This window comes from Herpailurus yagouaroundi, unplaced genomic scaffold (assembly GCF_014898765.1).
Source record: "Herpailurus yagouaroundi ecotype Mexico unplaced genomic scaffold, PumYag 163, whole genome shotgun sequence".
Taxonomy (NCBI): Eukaryota; Metazoa; Chordata; class Mammalia; order Carnivora; family Felidae; genus Herpailurus; species Herpailurus yagouaroundi.
The window spans coordinates 39,185,396-39,204,762 of NW_024412404.1; the positions used below are offsets into that span (position 1 = coordinate 39,185,396).

General features: G+C 44.1%; 1 protein-coding gene across 3 annotated transcripts in view; it reads right to left on the reverse strand.

Moving 5' to 3' along the window:
- Positions 1–1,095: 1,095 nt before the first annotated feature.
- Positions 1,096–19,367, reverse strand: part of DNMBP (dynamin binding protein) — a 116,515-nt gene continuing 98,243 nt past the window's right edge. For all 3 annotated transcript variants that reach the window (XM_040486138.1, XM_040486139.1, XM_040486140.1), the window contains 8 exons: positions 17,675–17,805; positions 16,624–16,728; positions 12,601–12,729; positions 10,715–11,047; positions 10,141–10,320; positions 8,367–8,565; positions 4,385–4,926; positions 1,096–2,745 (listed from right to left, as the gene is read on the reverse strand). In XM_040486138.1, coding sequence (XP_040342072.1) covers positions 2,560–2,745; positions 4,385–4,926; positions 8,367–8,565; positions 10,141–10,320; positions 10,715–11,047; positions 12,601–12,729; positions 16,624–16,728; positions 17,675–17,805 — 1,805 coding nt within the window. In that variant the 3' untranslated portion in view covers positions 1,096–2,559. The remainder of the gene's footprint in view (positions 2,746–4,384; positions 4,927–8,366; positions 8,566–10,140; positions 10,321–10,714; positions 11,048–12,600; positions 12,730–16,623; positions 16,729–17,674; positions 17,806–19,367) is intronic.

Consider the following 19,367-nt stretch of genomic DNA (forward strand, 5'->3'; position numbering starts at 1 on the left):
AGAACTTCCAAGAGTTTATTACCAGACTCATCAAATCTAAATTCCTTGACTTGAACCTCAAGGCTCTCCGATTTATCACTATGTATCAGGCAGTGTTCTAGCACTCTCCATGTTCCAACTCATTCAATCCTTACAACAACCCATGAGGTGGCTAGTGTTACCATCTACTTTAGAGGTGGGAGCTGAAGCATGGGTTGGGTAAGTTGCCAGGGTCATACAGCTCTGAAGTGTCTCAAGCCAGACAGTCTGGCTCCAGAACAAGGTGTAAAAACTCAGCTAGAGAACTCGTTTAAATTCAGGATTCATCAAAAACTTGATGTGTGACTTGGGGAAGTCACAATGTCATTAGATCTCATTTTCCTAGTTCATAAAATGAGTTGGCCTAGTTGATCTGTAAGTTTCTGTACCACAGAGTCTACCTATTCAATCATGTTTTCTATCCCTTAACAATATCAGACAACCGGGGCGCCTGGGTGGCTCAGTTGGTTAAGCGTCCGACTTCGGCTCAGGTCATTATCTCACGGCTTGTGAGTTCGAGCCCCGCGTCGGGCTCTGTGCTCATAGCTCAGAGCCTGGAGCCTGTTTCAGATTCTGTGTCTCCCTCTCTCTCTCTGACCCTCCCCTGTTCATGCTCTGTCTCTGTCTCAAAAGTAAATAAACGTTAAAAAAAAACAACAATATCAGACAATTGCTTCACAGTCACCCACACATCATCCTCCACCTCCCGTCCCCAGCCCCGTCTGGCTGCTACTCCAAGCCTTGTTACTTAACCGCTAGTGCACCGGCTTCCACTTCTGTAATATCAGGAAAACACTTACCTCGTAGGGCTTCCAGTTTAGAGACTTCAGCTCTTCCATTCTGCTAGGATAAACACGCTTAAAGCAAACAGGCAATTGCCTGCAGCATGGGGGTCTTGAGGGTACAGTCATTCTGTTGAAATTATATTTGACAAAATGAGTTTCTGACTTGGATTTCTTCAGTTAGCCTCCCATTTTCCAGAATCTGGACATCATTTTGAATTGTCACAGAGGTACCCTCAGAAATCTGATTAGGCTCAAGCTAAACATGGAGGGAAATCAAGAAAACACACTCATGGCCCTTAGAAATGCTTTTATTTATAAAATAACTACTTAAATATAAACATCTCTAAATATAAACACTATTCACAAGAGACTCGCGTTGCTGCCTTCAGACCAACCCACAGACACACAGAGCTAAGGGGTCCACAAGTGTCTCCCAATTCATCAGGATTTTAAGGCCAAAGGTGCACTTGGATGAGCAGGGGCTGGAGGTGTTCTTCATTCCCTTAAGACAGAATTCATAGTTTCTTGTTTCAAGGTAGGCTCCATATCTGAGGCAGACCTTAAGAATAAGAGCCCTCCTCAAATAGAGCTTTTAGGGGGAGATTCTTTCTGTAAGGATTAGCAAATCGTTTCCTGAGGCCAAAGGGAGGTACGATCAGGCACTTTAGAATCTGTTTGGCTTAGACTACGGTCTCTGAAGCAGGGAGGTTAGTGGTGAAACAGAGAATGCTTATTTCCAAGTCTAGGATAAGCTACCTCTGGGACTGCTTATCCTAATTCATATAAGACACGTGTGCTATGCTTTCTGCCTCTGTGGGTAGTAGGTGTGGAAGAAGGAGAAAGGCATCTGGTCTTCCACAAAGCCAGACTGCTTCCAGCTCCCTGTGGAACGAATCCTTTTCATGGGGTTGCTGGAGCTCTGAGCCTGTTCTCCTAAGAAAATCTATCAGTTATTGGATTGCAGGTGAAGGGCTAGGAGAGATCACACACGGACTCGATGAAGCAGAGGTGGCTGTTCGAAAGTATAGGTGGCTATACACCTAAAAGGGAAGAGAACCTTCCAGATAAAGATCGAAGGGAAATACAGACCGTAAATATTTTTTAAAAAGAGAAAACAACAGAATTTTGCAGAGCCAATCTGGAAATGCAGTATTTGAAATAAATAAGGAAAAGATTGCAGATGGTAGTGTTTTAGGGACTTTTAGGAATTAGGGGCGGGTGTGTATGCGTGAATGTGTGTGCTGAACACTGAAGCTCTGAAACACCAGATTTGATACAATCTCAACAAACTCCTTGCCACATGCAGAAGCACAGTCTAAAAGGGCTCCCGGAGAATTCGTCATCCAAGTCAATTTCTGGTCATTTGTTCGTGGAGCACAGGACCACCCCAAACTCAGTACGGTGTAACCAGCGCCAACATCTAATGCTGTAGCACAGCTTCCAGCATACATACAATACTGGTTTTCCGGCTGGCGGCTTCTCATTCCCAAAGGCTGACCCACGACTTGCCTCTTCTCATGGTCACTGAATCCTTCATAGCCCTAGGGTCCATTTCAAATCCTAGAAAGTCTAGTGAGCATCAAGATTGACACAACCCAGTGGTGGTGAACAAGACCCATCTTGTGCCCCACTGTGCCATGGTTAAGCAATGTAGACAGGGCCTGTGTCCCAGGAGCAGGTGCCCTCTTGGGGGCCACCAGAACCCTTCAGCAGAAGGAAAGTGAAGGCAGCAAGGTTGAGCGGGAGGGAGAATGGCTCAGGTGTATTCAGTTTTGCGGATATAATTGGATGGAACATAGCCCTTCTTCCCATTAACTTCGGCTAACCACCACTCTGTATTTCCTGTAACATCTTTAAACTCCAGGATCTTGAGTCTCTGATTGGCTGACACACTCAGCTCATTTGGGTTCCGTGCCTTAAAGGTATAGACAGCAAAATAGACCTGGGGAGGGAGAGAAAGTGAGTTAGGAAATGGGAAACTGCTTGGAGCAATACTGTCCAACAGAACTTCCTTCAGTGGTGGGGTTGTACGATTCCTGCACCATCCAGTATGGCAGCCTCTAGCCACGTGTGGCTGTCAAGCACTTGAAGTATTATGGCCAGTAAGACTGAGGTGCTTAATTTTTTTTTTCAAGAGACTTTTAAAAAATATTTATTTATTTTTGAGAGCGAGCGAGCGAGCGAGCGCGTTCCTTAGCCGTGGCACAGTGGGGGCCCGGGGGGGGGGGGGGGGGACACAAAATCCAAAGCAGGTCCTGAGCTATCAGCACAGAGTCCAATGTGGGGCTCGAACTCATGAACTGTGAGATCATGACCTGAGCCAAAGTCAGACACTTAACTGACTGAGCCACCCAGGTGCCCCATGAGGTGCTTAAGTTTTAATTTTATTTAATTTTAACTAAAACTTAAATGGCTACCCAAGGCTGGTGGCTACCATTATGAACAGGGCAGATTCAAGGAAAACCAAAATCCATATTCTTTTACTCTTTCAGAGTTGCCTTAAAGAGGAGAAGGAACCGTCAGTCAATATGGAAGATGGGTGATACTCAGTGATCAGAAGGGGAAGCCAAGAGGCCTGAGGGGCACAAGGATGAAAACACACCTGAGGAGTCTTAGGGCCTGGACACGAGTCGATGAAGTTCAAAGTGAGCTCTTTAAACAAAATCAGAATCTAAAAAAGGACCATTTTCTCCTTCCACATGTCTAAAAACTGTCCACTGGGAGCCCAGACCTTAGATGTCTGTCCTGGGCAGTGAGTAGTAACAGAACTGCCAGAGAAATGGGCATGCCCTATGCTCATCTGTAGCACTGAGGAATGTGGCAATAGAAAGACTGGGCTGAGCATCCAGTGTGAAAACCGGTGCTGGAATCCAAAGCTTGACAGAAGCAAATACCTCCGTAACCTCGGAGTCTCACAAACAAAGGCAACCCTGATGGAGATGAGCTCACAGACAGATGTTATAAAACACACACAGAAACTCCCTGCTGCAAGAGTGAGCAAAAGCCATAAGTGGGTGACAGGGATTCCTCAGCTGTGAATGTGAAAATGACTTTAAAATATGTAGGTTTAAGACATTCAAGATGCAAAAAGGTTAGAGAGGGAGAGAGCCAAAGCATAAGGGACTCTTAAAAACTGAGAACAAACTGAGGGTTGATGGGGGGTGGGAGGGAGGGGAGGGTGGGTGATGGGTATCGAGGAAGGCATCTTTTGGGATGAGCACTGGGTGTTGTATGGAAACCAATCGACAATAAATTTCATCTTAAAAAAAATAATAATAAAAATTAAAAAAATTCAAGATACAAAAGCTATGTTCAAATTCATAAGACAAGAATAGGCCATTACATAAAGAATGGGAAAAACTGAACCTGAGCCAGAACGTTATTTCTAAATTCTATGGGAAGAAAAAAATAGCTGTTTGAATAAAAACCTAAGTAGATGGGATAAACAGCAGATTTTCTAAGAGTCGCCCATGAGCTCAGCCCAGATTCCCGCACAGGCCCTGGGCGTGCCTGGGACATCCCCGCTCCCACACCTCCAGCCTTCCTGCTACCTGTTCCACATGGTGACTGGGAGCGCTTACCTGGTTGCCTTCTGCCTCACTGCTTTCTGGCTCTTCACTTCTGTCTTCCAGAGACTGGGTTGTTCTTGTACATCCTTTTATGAGGTCTTTTCCCTGCCCATTTCGCCCTGGTAGGGAGTAACCTACCATTTCTGGATGCCTGGAGTTTCTGTGGCTCCTGAGGGCAGGGGCAGGCTGGTTAATGTCTCTGACTGCTTCCATAGAGTCCCACGGCCTGGGCTGGGAGCTGGGGTCGGGGTCTGAAGGGCACCTGGAAAGACTGCTGTCTGAGCAACCCAAGTTTAAGGATGCACTGAGAGTTTCTTGGTCTACTTCCTTCAATGCATCTTGAGGCTGTTTCTGGCAAGACCCTGACGTAAAGGACACAGCCATGCTGCTGGGGTTGACGGTCAAGGTGCTGCTGCTGTTCTGCCGTGGGAATCTAGGAGAGGAGCTGCTATGCTCCGACTCGGTGGAGGAGTGGCTGCCAACAGAGACATCGGAGTGGCTGCGGCGGGCGTTGTAGGGTTTCAGGAAGGAGCTGTACACAAAGCCTTTGGTGACTACGGGGAGGAAAAATCAACATGAAGAGCTTTTAGTGGAAGGGATTGCAGGCGGAGTCAACAGAGAAAAAACTGTGGTTGAAAAGCTAGGTCAAGAGGCGCCTGGGTAGCTCAGTCGGTTAAGCACCCGATTCTTGGTTTCGGCTCAGGTCATGATCTCGCGGTTTGTGAGATCAAGCCCTGCCCGAATAAGGCTCCACACTGCCATCGTGGAGCCTGCTTGGGATTCTCTTGGGATTCTCTCTCTCTCTGCCCCTCCCTGACTAGAGCTCACTCTCACACATGCTTTTTTTAATCTTTATTTGTTTTTGAGAGAGACAGTACAAGGAGAGGGGCAGAGAGAGAGAGAGAGAGAGACAGACAGACAGACAGACAGAATCCGAAGGAGGATCCAGGCTCTGAGCTGTCAGCACAGATGCTATCTCTTTCAAATAAATAAAACTTTAAAAGAAGAAAAGAAAGCTAGGTCAATAGTGTGAGGGACAAAAGAAGATGCCTAGGGACAAAAAAGATGAGACATTCAATCCCAGGTCCGATGTGGGTGGAGACGCACCTCTGGCTGCCTGCCAGCGCGTTCTCGTTCTCGTTACAACCCCATAACAATGAGTGACAGGAGCCCTCGTGAAGACTCAAGAGGAAAGTATTAAAAATCACCACGTGTGTGAGAATGAACATAGGAAGAGAATTTAACAGGATATCTACATCATGGAAACAAAGACTAGGAGAGACTTAACTAAGGATGTGTTCAGGTACACCAAGTACAGAAAAAGGGATTTTAAAAACCATCCTCATAGTGACAGAGCCCCTCAGAAAGGGCCTCCGGCTCTGTTTTCCATCTGGAGCACTTGAATCCCGCTTCTAGTTTGGGAACGTGGTGGAAATACTGTGAGAAGAGTCTCAAGTAGGAAGCGGTTTATAGGAGTTAGTATATACACAACACAGGCACAGCACATGTTCACTTTAATAAATTGCCTAAGATGATGACAGGGAGGGCCCTCGGCTAAAACTTTTATTATTTTGGGGGCGGGGGCGTGGGGAAGAAAGTTTTAATACAAGTGATCAGGTGCTTACAAAATTATTGGAAGGTCTAAAGGATCAGGGGCTAGGCTGGGCCTGGCTCCCGAAACCCTACTGCACAACTGCCCATACCAGCAGAACTTCTGCCTCAATCACAGCAGGAATCTGGAATCAGGAAGATGCAACACTCTCCCTTCTGGACGGATTTCTGAATTTAAGTCTCCTCTGACTGCACCCAGTTGGTGAACCCAAGTCAGATACAAATCCCTACTGCAAGGAAGTCCTCGGCTAAAACTTTTAAACATAAAAGATTGAAATCCCTGATCCACAGAAACATTTTTTATGTTAAGAAAGAAGTATCTGTCAAGGCAGGGACCTGGAGAATGTCACCTCTGTGCGAGGAAGGGCCATCTCCGTCTTCATCTTCAATGTGTTTTCTGTACCTAAGAAAACTGCTGCCACCCTTGTTACATCTGCTGAATGATGGGAGGGGTCCCCGGGGCAGATGGTGAGGGGTAGAGGGTCTAACAACTGATCCTAATACTGTGGGCTTCCTGCCACCCCTCATCAGGATGGAGAAGAGAAAAGCCCCAAGGATGGAGCAGCCTCTTGAACAGCCTGGATCTTGACCAGGAGTCTTTCTATGAACCCGTCACCTGCTTCACCGGCCCATCACCCTCCATCCTTGTCCTTCCTTTCCCACTTCCAATCTCCATTCCTTGGGGAAAGCAGGAGTGGATGGAAGAGAGAAAATCCACAAAATACTTTCAAACTGAGAATGTCACAATTTTACATTCCAGTGGTGTGAACATAGATGTTTATTATATAGGCCCACGGTCCTTATTAAAATGCTTATTTAGGGGGTGCCTGGGTGGCTCAATTGGTTAAACATCTGACTCTTGACTTCAGCTCAGGTCACGATCTCTCAGTTACCGAGTTTGAGCCCCTTGTCGGGTTCCGCATGGACAGTGCAGAGCCTGTTTGGGATTCTCTCCCTCTCTCTCCACCCCTCCCTCCTCCTTTCTCGCTCTCTCAAAATAAATAAACTTATAAATAAAAATAAAATGTTGAGGGCCAGATATGTTTTGGAATTCAGACTTTTTGAATTTTGGAAAAGGACTCAAGTACATATACTGTCTATGACATCTCCAGCAGTATCTAGGTCAACACCTCATAATTAAACCAATTCATGTTTCTAAAATGTATGACTATTCGCATCAAAAGAGATGAGTAATGATTATATATAGGCTCACGTCACTTTGTTTGGATTTTGCTATCAAATAAGTTCAGATAAGGGAAGATTTTGGCAAATGAATTCTTGTTTTTCAGAGCGTTTGGATTTGTGGAATTGGGGAGAAAGGATATGGATCAGTATTACTCTTTTTACTTCTCCTTTAATTCTGTTACAAGCCCTGCCCCACCACCACCCCTGCTAGAAACAAACTATAAGCTATTTTTATTTTATTTATTTATTTATTTATTTATTTATTTATTTATTTATTTTTAATTTAATGTTTATTTATTTCTGAGAGAGAGAGAGAGAGAGACAGAGTGCGAGCAGGGGAGGGTCAGAGAGAGAGGGAGACATGAATCCGAAGCAGGCTCCAGTCTCTGAACTGTCAGCACAGAGCCCGACACGGGGCTTGAACCCACAAACTGTGAGATCATGACCTGAGCCGAAGTCAGACGCTTAACTGACTGAGCCACTCAGGCGCCCTATTTTTAAAGCCATTTTCAGGGCGCCTGGGTGGCTCAGTTGGTTGGGTGTCCGAGTTGGGCTCACATCACGATCTCACAGTTCGTGAGTTAGAGCCCTGCGTCGGGCTCTGTGCTGACAGCTCGGAGCCTGAAGCCTGCTTCGGATTCTGTGTCTCCCTCTCTCTCGGCCCCTCCCCTGCTCACACTCTGTCTCTCTTGCTCTCAAAATTAAACACACAAAAAAATATTTAAAGGCATTCCCTAGTCAAGAGATAAAACTGTTTGTTATGGAACAAAAAACTCAAAAGGCAAACAAAAAAATCTTTTCCTACAGGTTTAAATTCACACACTCACAAAACATGTTTACAGAGCTTGGAAGAGGACAGCTTATTTTGTGGTTCGCTTAGAACAGGCTGAGAGGGCTCAGAACCGGTGGGCCGTAAGCACCGCCCAGAAGAGCTGTAAAACATGGCGAGATCCTGCAAGGTAAGTAATGGAGCCCCCTCTGGAATTTGTAAAAACAAAAACAAAAACAAAGAAAGGTTTTGTTTCAGTAATGACTTGGGCCTTACACACTCTCAAGATGGACAGAACTTGTAAGGTTATTTTTCTCCCTTAATCAAATACTCTCACATTTTTTTCTGGCCAAGATAAGATTCGGGTATGGTCAAAAATAACTTGTTCCTCATTTACAGTTACAGTAATCTGAGGTCTAACACTCTTACCTCCATTGTCAATCAGCCAGCGGTTCTGACTGCCCATGGGGTCCTTCTTTTTGATCACGCCCACCAGGTCACCTTCCAGAAGTGAGACGTCTAAGTCTTGAGCGGCATTGAAGTTCCGTTCTGCTTGGAAGAGTTTTTCAGGGGGATACCTTGCCAGAAGGGAGGCCCGAAGTTCTTCCGACTGTAGCATGTAGCTTGGCTTAAAAGGTAACACAAGAGATATGATCAACAAAAGCCCTCCCTGGCCATCATCCCAGCAGCCGTATTCAATCCTGACTCACAAGCTAAGTCTCAGAAATGGGGGCCGTGACGGCCAGCCACTCGCTACTCCCATCGGATGTTTTTGTGCCTGAGTCAGTCCGTGTGGCTGGGTAAAAATCATATTCTCACAGTTCATGGCTTAGTGCCTTTGTGGCTCTTAGGAAAAACGAACAGACTTAGTTCTACATCTCTTTATCTCGTGACAAAAAAACGCGATTAAAGTGCCACTTGGGGAGCCTGGCTGGCTCAGTCAGTACAGCATGCGACTCTTGACCTCAGAGTTGTGACTTCAAGCCCCATGCTAAGCATAGAGATCACTTAAAAATAAAATCTTAACCAAAAAAAAAAAAGGTGCCACCTAAAGAGTCAAAATATCTAAGGAGTATGACAAGGACTTCTTGTATTTTGCTGTATGAATCTGAACAACTGAGGCTATCCTCATCTTGAATTCCCCATCTGTAAAAACAATTACTATTCATAAAAATTAGAAAAAACAAAAATAGGGACATCTGGGTGGCTCAGTTGGTTAAGTGACAGACTCTTGATTTCAGCTCAGGTCCTGATCTCAAGGTTTGTAGGTTCAACCCACATTGGGCTCCACGCCCACAGTGTCAGCACAGAGCCTGCTTTGGATTCTCTCTCTCCCTCCCTCTTTCTGCCCGTACCCTGCTCTTTCTCTCTCTGAAAATAAATAAACTTTAAAAAAAAAAAAAAGAAAGAAAAAGCAAAGGTAATAATAAATTTGATTCCCCCTTTTAAGGTAAATTAATGTCTATGAGATTATATGGAGCAAAATGTTGTAAACAGAGATCAGTAATCTTTTAGATTATGATCCCATATAATCTGGTGTATTTGACCCTACTTTTCAAAATATGGAAAAACTGAGTTCTGAAGGACTATAACTCCAGGTAAAAAAGTGGTCAGCTGCTAACAGTTTGGCAGTGTATCAGATAATTACCTTTTCCAATACATGATCAAACACAGAGAAGCCTGGCAGAATTAACATACCCTTAAATCCGTTTCCTTAATTAATTGATCAAAGTATTAATATTAATCCTTTACAAACTCCATTCACTGTATAGACTAAGATCCTAGAGTGCTTTTCGGAGGGCATTTTGAAATACATATCGAGTGTGAAAAAATCATAGGTGGTCATGAGCTAGGACCAGTAGTGATGTTCTGGAAGAGTGAAGGAAGGAGCCCGTGACAGAGGAGAGAGCTCGAGGACCTTTATTCTGCACTATGTTTGAACTCCTATTACATCACTAATCTGTAGACGGAGCTGGATCCATCAATAATAACAAGACAGCTTATTTGTACAGTGCTCACTATGTGCTAGGCATTTCTAAGTGCTTTCCATATATGATCTCACTTGAACCTTTTAATAACCCAATGATGGAAGTGTAATGGCCAGGCCTCAGAGACAAGAGGAAGTCACAGCTCGCACGGCCCGGACCCCACCCCTGCCGGGGTTGCCGCTCTCCACCTGTGCCCTCGCCAGCCCTCCACTCACCAGGCCCAGGAGCGGCTTCCGGGCCGACTGGCGGTCCACGGTTTTCCTCTCAAACGGCTTCCTGGCAGCCGGAAGCGACTCTGGGAAGAAGGTGAAAACCTGGAGCTGCTGCAGAACTCTGCTGTGCTCTTCGTGGAAGATGGCGATAAGGTTTCCCTCTCTGCCGGCGACTTTAAGTAACTGGAGTCCGTGGGAAGGGCAGGCGGAGAGAAAGAAGAGATAGCGGATGAAAGATCCCAGGACTGGCCAGGGTGCAGGGAGCGTGGCTCCCACACCCAGAGCACACTGCTCCTGCGCCACCGCAGGCAGGCTCCCACAGGTAGGCCCCGCTGGCCAGCTCCTCCCGGATCCTCAGGGTGGAAAGCGCCGTTTAGAAGCAACAGGCACTGGCAAGGATGGAGAATTCCAAGCCTGACAAGCTTGACCTGATGATCTATTTCATCTACCTAGTTTGAATGATTTCTCAAGAAACCCAAATGTGCGTTCCCAGAAAAACCCCTGGAGAACCTCAGAGATTTCCCCACCACTGGCAGGGGAGGGTGGGACACACGGATGGACGACAGCACACACTCACTGAAAGCAGTGGCTTCAGCTGCTCCAGCGCCTGGCGCACAAAGTCACAATGGGCCTCGGCGTAGCCGTGGATGCAGTTGGTGAAGAGGCCCTGGGCGTACTGGTGGAACTTGGGCAGCTCATCCAGCAGCTGCGCGTTCAGGGCCTCATAGTTGTTCCGGGCTGACTGCAGCTCCTCCAGAGTCTTCTTGTCCTTTAACTTCTCTGCCCGCTCTGTGCAGTTGTAAAAGTCCAGAAGCTTATCAAAGCGCTTCTGCACCAGCTTATGGGGCCCCGTGAACATGCTCAGTAACTGGTTTAGGGGAGAGATGACAAGCCGCTCTGTCCTTTCCTTCTGCAGGGACAAGAAAGTCACATCGCTCAGTTATTCCGTACCCAGTATTTGTGGGTTTTAATTGAGGTGTAACCGATACATTAGGTTCAGGTGTACAATGTGATAATTCAATATTTGGATATATTGCAAAATGATCACCAAAACAAATCCAGTTAACATCCATCACCACATATATTTGTTATTCTCTGAAATACCCTTAAGGCTGATTTGTTATATCCTGTACCACCCGCTTTGTTGCTAGCGCACTAGCTAAACCCACACAGATCCAATAGTGTTCTATTGATCCAACCCCAGATGGACTTGCACATTCTACAAAAATCTTCAATTTATAACCTTCATCCAATAATTCGCACATGCCAAACAGTTTGCAAAATATGCTAATCCCACCTCAGCTCCACAGCTAATGACAAATGCTAAGTCACACACATTAATGTGATGCTTGCATTACAACCTGGATGGGACAGTGCGTCTGGTATCACTTCTTACGTGCACACGTCTATACAGCTTGGATTTCACTGAAGGTGTAGTTTTGTTACATCAATCTGGGGTAGAGAAGCTTTCATACACCCATAATACCTTTTCTAATCATGACTACTTGGTAATATCAATTTCTACTTCAAAAGATTTTTGTCTTTAATTTTTTCTAGAGGGACAGACATGGAGGGGCAGGATATTGCCACGTAAAGAAAATAAACACGAGGGGCGCCTGGGTGGCTCAGTCAGTTAAGTGTCTGACTTTGGCTCATGATCTCATAGTTTGTGGGTTTGAGCCCCGTGCCAGGCTCTGTGCTGACAGCTCAGAGCCTGGAGCCTGCTTCAGATTCTGTCTCCCTCTCTCTCTGCCCTTCCGCAGCTTGTGCTCTGTCTTTATCTCTCTCTCTCAAAAATAATTTAAAAAAAAAAAAAAAAAAAAAAAATATATATATATATATATATATATATACAGGCACTTAAGTAAATTACTTAATAAGATGCTACTGTTGTTGGAACACCTGCAAGTTCCCCAAGCGAGAATGAATGCTTTCTTCAGCTTAAGCCATTCAGAGATTTCCAAGAACCCATCAAACCCCACCCATCTGTTTCTACTCAGGATCAAACAATCCCATGTCTCTATTTAGAATTAACCCAGGCAATTTGGCCTTTAGTACTGTCTTTTTAAGGAAGTTCATGCCAAATCAAAGATCCATTTGTTAACTTCTAAACTATTCCTACATATTCCTTTCTAAGTTAGTACTCCGATAGTTGTTTTTTTTATGCAGAGTTATCAATAGTGATACCAGATTAAATTTCCCACTTTTCCTGTCTCTTCAAACTACACTGATCACAGCTAGAAAAAAATCTCTTTGAATCCCAAAGGCCAACCTGTCCTTTCAACTAATTAAAAGCCACTGTTCTGAATATAAAACCCCAATAGAATATAGCTAGAGGGAGACTGGTATTCCTGATGCACACACACCATGTCTCTGTGGAATTAACTTTTCCACAAGCTGGATGTTAAAGAATCCCAAGAAGAGGGGCCCTATAAAAAGAGGGTTGAGGAAAGAGTCACTTACAAAATTTGTGAAGAGCTGATCACTGATGTAACGATGCACCCTCTCGAACTGCTCCAAGTCTCGGTGCCCCTTCTCCATGCACACATCCCACATGCTCACGGCAGCCACCACTTTCACACACGCTGATTCCTGGAGCCAGTTAGAAACAAATGCGGTAAGACAAACAGAACTTCCTAGCCTTCACCATCCATCCTGGGTAGCAGAATGGGACAAAAGGGGTCCATGATTAATAATTTTCTCTCTGGCGCAGTATTTTAGCTTTGAAACAAGCTCACCCTCATAAACTATGATTTATGAGCCACAGAGAAAAGCCTAAGGCTCTTAATTATAGAAAAAATGGTAAGGGTTTTTATCAGCTCTTTAGCATTTCTTTATGTTCCTAATTTGAGGGTTTTTTAATTCATCAAGAGGTAAATTAACAAATTTGAGCCAAGATGATTCCTGCAAGATCACGATAATGAGCAATCGCCTCTCCTCCTACAAGTGTTGGCTCGTGTTGTCACCTTCTCAAAGACACTGGCCACCACCCTATACAGAATTACAGCCCCCCTTCCTGCACTCAGGCACTCCAGACTGCTCTGTCCTTTGTCACTGCAAAAATACCTTCTCATGGACAATATAATTTACGAATGCTTGCTTATTATCTCTATCTTCCTCCCACAGACCCCTAATAGCATGGAAGCTCCATGAAGACAGGGATTTTTGTCTGTTTTGTTCGTGGACTCAATTATCATTTGCTGAATAAATGAATAAATAAGTGAGTAAACAGTAAACTCTTCCTGGCTGATCTTGACCATTATTAAATCCTGGGCTGGGTTTTTTCTGGCTACTTGAAACAATGCTGGGCTTTCACCTTCTTTAGTTTAAGTTCAGGGAATGCCTATTACTTTGATATTAACCCAAATAAAACCTAAATGTACCCAAAACTCCATTAATGTATTTCAAGGGCAAATGAAGTCCCCAAGCAAAAAACATCAGTGCCTCATACATCGGTTTGATTTTACTACATTTTATTTCATGGCATTTGCAGACCTCTAGTCTTTAGGTCCTATGCCTGTATGTGTAGACATAGCCAGCGTTTTGTCAGAAGGATAAACTGTAATCTTCCTAATTCTTCCTGAGTGAGAACGAACGTGAAAGTGATGTCCTCTTATATTCTTTTAAAGAAATGTCGCAAAGTCTCAAAATAGTAGTCCACGCACCAATGTAGATAGCAAAGTATAGTCCACGTCCCTCAGCTTATGTTCTTGCCAGCGCTCTCTCTCCCTCAGTTGACTCAGCTACTTTTATCTGGCAGGGCTTTTCATTTTATAAAGTCAGGGATGAAACTGTTCAACATCTTCTCCCTTCATTTCTGGCTAGCAGTCAGAACCAAACTGACCTGCCCATCAAATGGCCGTCAAGGTTATGTATATCCCACTCACTGCTATGGACATAAGCCTTTTAAAAGAGTTGGGGGCTCAGGTATATGCTTGCTACACATTTAGAACATATGGGAAGAAAACACCCAATAGGGAAATATCAAAATCAGAGGGATTGGAAGGCAAAGTCCTAGACCAGAGAACACACTTGGGAGATATACCAATATTCGTTTTGCCAAATCTCTCACTTTAAACCAATGTGCTCCCTGAAAAGTTCTATAAACCCTAACTTTCACCTAATTATATACTTAAAACATGAAGGGAGAGCGCTTGCTATTTAGAAGAATAGTAGGGACGTTTCAGATCATGGGGATTACTCAATAAATGATGACAGTTGGAAAACCAGGTGAAAAAAAAGCACATTGGATTGCTACCTCGACCTTATACAGGGAATTCCAGCCAGATCAAGGACTTCAACTTTAAAAAATGAAATGATAAAAATACTAAAACCTGGGAGATATTTATTATCTTGGAATAGAAAAGATCTTTTCAAGTATGACACAGAGCTAAGAGCCATAAAAGAAAAGCTTAGACCATGCAAAACTAAAAATTTTCTACATGGAGAAAATATTTATGCAAACTCAAAAGTCAACAAACCGGTGGGGAGGGGGGGGAATATTTGTAAACCATCATCTCAGACAAAGGGCTACTTTGTAATATACAGACATACTACAAATTGATAAGAAAAAGACCATCAAATCAATAAATAAGTGCCTCGGGGTGCCTGGGTGGCTCAGTCAGTTAAGCATCTGACTCTTGGTTTCAGCTCAGGTCATGATCTCACAGTTTCGTGAGTTTGAGCCCCGCATCAGGCTCTGCACTGTGCAGAGCCTGCTTGGGATTCTTTCTCTCTCCCTCTCTTTCTGTTCCTCCCCTGCTTGCATTGTCTCTGTCTCTGTCAACAATAAATAAACTTAAAAAAGTTTTTTTAGATAAATAAGTGCCTCAAAATATGGACAAATCAACAGAAAAAGGAATATAATGACTTAAAAATATCCTCAGTTTCATTCACAAGGAATGCAAATTTAAACTATATTGAAATAGCATTTTTAACCTATCTTGCAAAGAGAAGATATTCTGATTTTGGTAACACTTTGTGTTAGCAAGGGATGAGGAAATCATTTCACACACTACTGGTAGGGAGTTTTCACTGGTATAATGTCTATGAAATTTACTAATATCAAAATCTACACTGCTATATGATTTGGCTCAGAAAAGCCAGGACTCTGGTCTTCAGACATACTCATAGATCAGAAAATGATGTATCTATAAGGATGTTCCTTGTGCCAATGCATCAATTCATTTACCAACTACAAACAGTCTAAATGTCCGTCAATAGGGGAGAAGTTCAATATGTTATGGCACATCCATATAATCAAATAGTGTGCAGGTGTTAAAAAAAAAAGGCAGTTCTGTGTGCATAGGTACAGAACGACTTCTAAAACACTATTGTGTGCAAAACCCAAGATGCTCAACAGTGTGTAACACACACACACACGACCATCTATGATGAGAGAAGAATCTGATAAATGCAAACTGTCTATAGAAGGGGACTAGGAGACGGGTTGGAGGAAGAATTATTTTCACTTTTTACTTATCCCTTTGGTATCTTTTTTGTACCTTCCTGCTCAATTAAAAAATCACTTTTTTTTTTTTTTTTTTTTTTTTTTTAGAAAGCAAAGGATCTCTTTTAAAGAAAACTGCTTGTTTCACAGGATGAGATTTTCATGTGTGAGGGCCAGGGGTATACGATATGCTTCCATAAACACGATTGTATGAAGTCCATAGGGGAATGAGAGATACAAATAAAAAGGATTCGACTCCTCAGGGCACTTGGGTGGCTTAGTAGGTTAAGTGTCTGACTCTTGATCTTGGTTCATGTCATGATCTTGAAGTTTGTGAGGTTGAGCCCGCATCAGACTCTGAGCTAACAGCTCAGAGCCTGCTTGGGATTCTCCCTCTCCCTCTCTCTTTCTCTCTCTGCCCCTCCACTGCTCACACTTATGTGTGCTTTCTCTCTAAATAAATAAATAAATAAATAAATAAATAAATAAATAAATAAATAAATATCTTTACAGAATAAAATAAAAGGATTCTAGTCCTGGCTCTGACCATGACGCAAATACCGCCTGGTATCCTCAGCCCCTCCAGCTCTCCAGAGCAATTCATGGTTCTAACAACTTTAGGGGCCTTTTGTATAGCAACTAAATTAGATGGCAATCGACATTATTAATAGAAAGTATGCCTCCATAGGAGCCATTCTCGTGTTTTTCGATCTTCAAAATGATCTTAACAAAATGAACTGTGACAAGTGCTTCACAAGTAACTGGATGGAGGAGACAGTAGGAAAAAGGTGGTGGGAAGGTAGAGATGCCAGGGGGAGGAAGAAGCTGGGCCACCCTAGAATTAACTCAGTGTGCTCATCCTCCAAATGCTATCACCTCTTAAATGACCTACAGGGCTCCCAGGAACACGTATGTCAGGGCACAGTGGTTGTTGGAGTCCAGATTATTCAACACGCATTCCACAATATGCTGGCAAGCAGGAAAGCAGACAAGATTATACCCTATGTGATTCTCAGCGGAACGCTGTCCTCACTCACCCGGATATGCTGGAGGTAGAGAGACAGGTCTCGGATAAAAGATTTGATCAATCTTTCTTGCATTCGGAAGTTCTTTTCTGTTTCTTCAAATGCTTCATCTTTTATCTGTTCACAGTAAACACGTGCTGTTAGCAGATTTGGATTCTCCCGCAACCTATCCTAGGGGCAAAAGCATCTTTCTTAAAAATATCTTTTGTCTAAATTTTAAACCTTTGAGGTTTCCCCGAATCACACTGAATTGAATCGAAACACCCCTATGTGACCCTGAAAGATCTCCAAAATACACACAGACCCTCTTACCCTCACAGCTTTGCTCTCTTCCTGTCCCTGGAGCCCACCATGTTTGTTCACCCTGGTGCCCTGGCTCGAGCTGTCACCTTGTCTGGTATACCCTCCCCTCTCCCTATGCCAAACTACCTTCTTTCTTTGAGGTTTAGATTAAATCTCTTGCCAACATGAAGCTCACTCTCATGGAGGTCCTGTTTTAAGTACTACGGCATCCAGAAAACAAACTGCAACACTTAACAGCTGACTGTTCTCTAGCTGCTGTTGTCCACTAATTGCACGCTGCATATATGGAAGAGTAGAATGAAGCCTGGTGACTTCAGATCCACTCTCAGCAATGTGCATGACCTGTTTACAAATTACTCAATTTCGCAGACTTTACGTTTCTTTATTTGTGACGTGTGGTGTTGAACGATGGTGATCTCTTAAATCCCTTCTAGCTTCATGTCTACAATTTTGTCTCCCCAAATAGATCAGAAGCTCCTCACGGGCGTCTAAAACCACATTAACTATGATATAGTGACCGATTTGGCCTGATTTGTCTTTGTACACATCGTAAGCAGCTCACCAAAGCACGGGTGAAGGTTGGGGGAGTGGGGTGGGTGGATTCACCTACCCAGTAGCTGCAGGGTCCTGTATCCACCAGCTGACAAATACTAAAAGAGGTACTAAGAGGGGAATCATGCAATCGACACCATGCAGGCTGCCCTGGGGAACCCCAAAACTCTGCGAAGATGTGCCAAACCTTCAAGTGTGGGAATCTCACCTGTGGAGCAAAGCCAGTGAGGTGCTTCAGGTGACTGCTAACTCGGTTGGATTTCTTGATGATGGAGTGGATGTTCAGTTTGGAAATTTTCTCCATGAGGCTGTCTTCATCACCTTTTCGGTACTTGAGGACTAGGGAGTGAGTCAAGAAAGCCCTTCTCTGAGCATGGACAGACTACAAAACGAGCCACAAAATGAGATCAACCACCCAAACTAGAGCTAGTGCTTGTATTCAGTGAGCTCATAACTGACTACAGACAAAACATGAATAAAGATCACCATTATGGACGGACGGGATACTTGACAAAGCACAGAGAGAGACTGTGCAGACTAGGGGTGGTGAGGAGCAAAGGGAGCAGAAGGGTCAGGAGAAGGGTCTAAGATTTGGAGTCAAGGAAACTTGTGAGCTCGATGCCTGGGTCCATCATTTCATCAAGGTGTGGTCTTCCATAAATCAGTTGACTTCTCTAAGCCTCACTTCCTTCTCCAATAAAATGTAGAAAGGAATGCTACTTGCTTTATAAGACCATCTTAAATGGTCTCCTGCACAAATGAGATGTATTATTTATTTATTTTTAAGTTTATTTATTTATTTTGAGACAGAGCAAGCAGGGTAAGGGCAGAGAGAGAGGGAGAGAGAGAATCCCAAGCAGGGTCTGCACTGTCAGCACAGAGCCCAATGCTTGAACTCACAAACTGTGAGATCATGACCTGAGCTGAAGTCGGACGCTTAACAGACTAAGTTACCCAAGCGCCCCAAGATGTATTTTTCATTTGAATGTTTATTCATTTTTGAGAGAGAGAGAGAGAGAGAGAGAGAGAGAGAGAGAGAGAGAGAGAGAGATGAGTGGGGGAGGGCAGAAAGAGAGAGGGAGACACAGAATCTGAAGCAGGTCCAGGCTCCGAGCTGCCAGCACAGAGCCCCAATGGAGGGCTCAAACCCACAAACCTCAAGATCATGATCTGAGCCAAAGTCTGATGCTTAACCGACTGAGCCACCCAGGTGCCCCCTGAAATGTATCTTTTAAAGGTGTCATTTATTTTGAGAGAGAGAGAAAAGAAGAGAGCAAGTTGGGGAGGGGCAGAGAGAGCGAGAGAGAATCCTAACCTGGCTCTGCGCTGTCAGCACGGAACCAGAAACAGGGCTCGATCTCACAGTTCATGAGAGCATGACCCGAGCTGAAATCAAGAGTCAGATGCTTAACTGACTGAGCCAGCCAGGTGCCCCACAAATGAGATATTTATGTCCAATTGTCTCACACAGGAAAAAGCTATATAGGAGTCATGTGACTAACTACTGTGTCATACCTTAGGTACAATATCAGGAAAAGCCTGCAGATACCAGAAGGGTTGCAAGAGAACTGGGAGGCACCACGAAGGCACACTTTATTGTTGCAGGAGATGAAGACGACATTACCTTAGGAGATATGAACCAAGACGAAGGGCTAGACAGCCCAAGGGCTTGAACAGCACAGTCAACATTATGTACCAGTGTGGGTGACGAGGTGGAAGCAGAAGGCAGAGAAAGAGGTTATACTCTCCATTCTTTGCGGATATGACCAACAAACCAGGTTAGCCTGGCCACCATGCATACTCATCGAGCATTCAAATTAGAGCCTCATAAGAGGTTTGATGAAAAGAGAAAAGAAACGGTTTGCTTCATTCCACATGATAAAGAATGCGCTGGGTGGTTT